This window comes from Coffea arabica, chromosome 8c (assembly GCF_036785885.1).
Source record: "Coffea arabica cultivar ET-39 chromosome 8c, Coffea Arabica ET-39 HiFi, whole genome shotgun sequence".
In the NCBI taxonomy this organism is placed as follows: Eukaryota; Viridiplantae; Streptophyta; class Magnoliopsida; order Gentianales; family Rubiaceae; genus Coffea; species Coffea arabica.
Window position 1 is genome coordinate 46,264,668 of NC_092325.1, and position 4,733 is coordinate 46,269,400.

General features: G+C 38.8%; 1 protein-coding gene across 2 annotated transcripts; it reads left to right on the top strand.

Annotated features, from left to right (window-relative positions):
- The first annotated feature begins 595 nt into the window (after positions 1 to 595).
- On the top strand, positions 596 to 4,252 carry LOC113722450 (large ribosomal subunit protein uL11c). 2 transcript variants are annotated; one of them, XR_003456722.2, is made up of 6 exons: positions 596 to 1,115; positions 1,257 to 1,429; positions 1,622 to 1,685; positions 3,426 to 3,689; positions 3,822 to 4,011; positions 4,109 to 4,252. XR_003456722.2 is itself a non-coding variant. In XM_027245751.2 (4 exons), exons 1-4 carry the CDS (start codon positions 854 to 856, stop codon positions 3,632 to 3,634), a joined length of 708 nt encoding a protein of 235 aa, XP_027101552.1. In that variant the 5' UTR covers positions 646 to 853; the 3' UTR covers positions 3,635 to 3,820. The 2 variants fall into 2 exon arrangements, 1 of the variants encoding a protein (XP_027101552.1); XM_027245751.2 differs by lacking the exons at positions 3,822 to 4,011; positions 4,109 to 4,252 and having other exon boundaries at positions 646 to 1,115; positions 3,426 to 3,820.
- The last annotated feature ends 481 nt before the right edge of the window (positions 4,253 to 4,733 follow it).

A 4,733-nucleotide genomic window follows, 5' to 3' on the forward strand; every position in this document is an offset into this window, starting at 1 on the left:
ACAATAGAATTGAAAAGAAACTCAAGTCGTAAGACCTTTCTTTATATTATTCACATTGGATTCAAAATGGATCCATATCTGGCCTATTTTTAAGACACCTTAATGGATCTTTAGGTAAACATCATGTTTATGTACACAACATATTTGTGTTTATCTTTTAAGCATCTCTTGATTTTCACTTTTTTTTTTTTTTTTTTTTAAGGTGAAGTCATGTGCAAAATCCAATTTGCTAACAATCCTAAATATGGAAATGATAAGGATTTATTCCCTGTCGTTCTCAACCTGTGACTTGTGTTTCAAAGTGATTAAATGAATTTCACCAGCATCCGTTTTACTCTCCATCAATTTTGATGAATTACGGCTGCATCCCACATTTTTTAATCCAACGCACAAAGGAGATTGTTTTGGATATTTTTAAACAAGACTCACACTTAAATAAATAAACCTGATTTGCAAAGATTTAATAATTTAAATTTTTGCGTCACAACATTTTTTCGAATGATATGACACAATCCGGATAATTGGATCTTTAAATCGGGTCTACCCAAAGTTTGCTTTTGACCAATAGTTTCATGACCTTAGTCTAACCACCATGGGCCGTAAACGACGTCGGCAGATGGCGGAGCATCAGCCCGTGTAACGGATGTTATCCACAACAACTCTCTGTCCCCGTCTCTCTCTCTCAGTTGCAGTTCCGAGGGTGTTTGCCCAATCAAATCAGCCATCATAGTTTTCTCCTTCCAGACATCCCTCTTCCTCTCCTGTTGCCGTTGAAGTTGTAACGAGATCTTTTCCTGCCTCCTGCTTGCTTCCACTTCTGTTTGGAAATAATACGATCAGGAAATCCGTGAAAATGGCCTCTTCTGCTATTGTGTCACGCACTGGTACAACTTATTCTAGTCCTCTGAGTAGTCTTGCTTCACAGAATAAGCCAAGAAACCTCTCAGCATTCCCATCTTCTCTCAGTTTGTCCTCAAACCATAACATCTCTAATTTCCCTCTCCAATTTCATGCCAACGGACAACCCTTTACCAAGCCATCTTCTTCAACTGCTACTAGGCCTCTCACAGTAATTTCCATGGCTCCGCCAAAGCCAGGCGGTAAACCCAAGAAAGGTATTCCCTTTTGATTCTATTACTCCACTATTTGCTTAAGTTTCCTCTCTTTTCATTTTACTCCTCCAAATTTCTCGACTTTTTTGGGTTTGTTTTTTGTTTTTTATAATGGCTACAATCATATTGGGGTGCTTGCTGCAGTGACTGGGGTTATTAAGCTGGCTCTGGAGGCAGGGAAGGCCACCCCATCTCCTCCAGTGGGGCCTGCTCTTGGTTCTAAGGGCGTCAACATTATGGCCTTCTGCAAGGATTACAATGCCAGGACTGCCGATAAAGCTGGTTTTGTTATCCCAGTTGAGATAACCGTCTATGATGTCAGTCCCCTCCTTCCATCTAAATCCAACTGCTTTCTGTTTCATTTTCGAAGTAGTACCATAAGGTTTCATTTGTGATTGGATTGGAGGGTGGTGTCTATCTTGTTGTCTTTTAGTCTAGAGTTGCTTTTCTTTTTCCTTTTTATTTTTCTTTTCGTCGTCCTCTTTGCTTAATTTTATGATCCTTTGCAGGATAAAAGCTTCACTTTCATCTTGAAGACTCCTCCTGCTTCAGTTTTGCTATTGAAGGCTGCTGGTATTTCACTTTTTCCTGCTTTCATGTCCACTCGCACATTTCACTTTTTCCTGCTTTCATGTCCACTCGCACATTCGCACACTCGCACATTCCCTTTTTTTCTTAATGAATAATTTTTTCTTCTCCTTGAATGTATATTGCTACTATTTTTGTGAAGAGACCACGCACTTCTGAAAGACAAATTGCTGCGCCTCTGGCATTTTCTTGTCTTGCTGGCTGAAATTTGGCTTCAAGCTTTGCATAAGGAACCTTACAGATTTAGCTATTATTGGCTTCTATTTTGTGTATTTTAGCTGTTATTGGCTTCTAATTTGCGTAATTATCTCCTTTTGAGATGATAAACGCATTACAATGCTTTCCTTTTTGAGGGACAGATTCAACTTTACTCATCTCTACTTTAGAGCTTAGGAACTAACCAATGATGACTTTTATTCCTTCTTAGCTGTCTGCATGGTTTACTGGAAGCATTTGTGGTAAGGGATAATTTAGTCTTGAATGAGAACTCATGTTCTCGGCAAGGATCTTTGGCCTTTCTTGTTTTCTCCCCTTCTGAAGATGTTTTATATGCGAGTCTCAACCCAAGGAATTAAGGGCATGGGAAACAGAAAAAGGCAAAAGGAGGATATACTTAAGCTGAGGAAAAGAAACATAAGAATGATATGTTGTAAAATTATCTGGCATTTTAGGATACGAATGTCAATGGATGGACCATATCTGCCTCATTATTCTGAACTTTCCTGACTGCTACTAGTAGGCTGTTCTAAGGTGGAGAAAGTATAGATTATGATTATTCCCATCAATTTTACTATGCCTTTGGTAACTTTCAGTTCTCTCTCTGAGAGAATAATCCTCAAAATGTGCTTGTATTGTGCTCAATAAGAGTTAGTAGATTGAGAAACTGTGAAGACAAGTATGATGTTGATTTAGTTCACTTTTCTAGGTTGCTGAGTGTAATAAATGGAGCTGACAGGCTTTGTAAGGATGATTTCTGTGCACTTACAAAAAAGGCTTGTAGATGTTTGGCAGCTGAGCTTTATTGAATAATCACATGACAATCGTCGTGCAGTGAAATAAATGGTATTGAACCTAAAAATAAAATAAAATGGAAGCAGTCTGAAATAGGTTTGTCGTACATGACAAAAAAATACAAGAGTTTTTGTCTGTGCGTTATTTTGTTAGTCTCAAGCTTACATTGACATTGTTCCTACAGCTGAAGAATCATAAACGGCACAAGGGTATGACAGAATCATGCATCATATAAAAAAAAAGTACTTTTTAAGTTTTCATGTATTATTGACAGAATCATGCATCATTGACAGATTTTACAAGGGTATAACGGATTGGATGAACGTAAATTGGGATGTACAATAACGGCAGTGGCTCATTAAAATCTTTCAATTTAATATCTATATACTTGGTGAAACTGTCTAGACGAGTTTGAGATTTTCATAAAATTGTTTTCTCCATTTCTTCTTGGCTTGGGTGCTGTTTCTCAGATTGGATGTTAGGCTGTGCGTCTGACAACAAGAAAGAGAAGGAAGGAAGGAGGGGGGGGGGAGGGGAGAAGTTGGTAAATGGTGATTTTTTAACTGGATCTGACACTTTTAGTTACGCTGTGACTATATGTTTTGGTTGTATAGTATGCTTTTGACCTTTTCAATCTGTTTTCTGGCATACAAGAGGTATGAGCTACCAAAGTTTGATTATTATTATTATTATTATTGTAAACTGATTATGTAGGAGCGGATAAAGGTTCCAAAGACCCAAAGCGAGAGAAAGTGGGGAAGGTCACTATTGATCAATTGAGGAGCATTGCTCAAGAGAAATTGCCAGACCTGAATTGTTCAACTATTGAATCAGCAATGAGAATTATTGCAGGCACTGCTGCTAATATGGGAATTGATGTTGACCCTCCAGTTCTTGAGCCAAAAAAGAAAGAATTAGTGTAGTGTTGGTTACTTGGTGCATTTCCTTATAGTTTCCTTTGTTTCATATTTGTGCCAGGTCGGTATACTGTTTGCTTTGTCGATCATTTCAAATTTTGAACGTGTTAGACCTCTATATTAAGTTTGAACATTTTTGGAGGCGTTTGGAAGAAAGACAAATTACTTTATGAGGAATTGTCTTTGTCTGCAGTTTTGACCCTTGGACTCTGTAGTTGGAGTTACAAGAGATGTTAGTTATCAAGTAGACTGAATGCTGGAAGATGGAAAAAGCCTCCAATTTGCAGTGCTGCAGCAAGGTTATGGCCATGCAGGACGACTGAAGCATATTTAGATCCATTTGATCTTATCAAGCACGAAACCTTTCCCATCTCCCCTTCTTGGTAGGTGATCCTGTACCAGCACTTTCTGGTGCACCTGAACTTTTTTGAGGATGTTTTTGCAAGTGTTAGCTAATTGTAGTAACCGTATATCTTGCAGCGTCTCAGAACCTTAGGACACGTTAGAAGTGAGGGAGGAAAATCCTGATTTCCTATGAAAATGTTCATTTGATTTGTTAAATCTTTTAGACAAATAGCATCTGTACTCTTCTTTTGAATGGCAAACATCTAGGTGTGCAATTTATGTGGATCGCGCATGGTTGCTAGCTAGCTTCATTAGAAGTTCCCCAGAGGCAGACATGTAAATGGTGCCAGTTGAAGATTGTTTTGAGACGGCATTTTGATCTTCATTTAATCTCTGTCCTGCTAAATTTTTTGAACGAGGGTAATCCACCTTTTGAATTGGGGTTTGCCCAAATTTTGGGTGCCATCATGTTTGTTGACAGCCACTGAGAGAATTGAGACCAAGGCCTTTCTTCCCCCCCGGTTTTCCAGAGTCATTATTGTTCAAGGAACACAGCTTGTATCCTCCATACAGAATACCTAGCTAAGCTCTTGGTCTTGATTGGAGGAGGTTGGTTCAAAGATACCGCTCCTCCTTCACCACTCCAATTTGAATTCGGCTTCACCATGAAATCCAACGCTCAACAGTTTTGAATCGGTAGCACTTGGACTTGGACCATGATGTAAAGTCGGTTGTGCACAGCATCTGGAGAAACGCAACA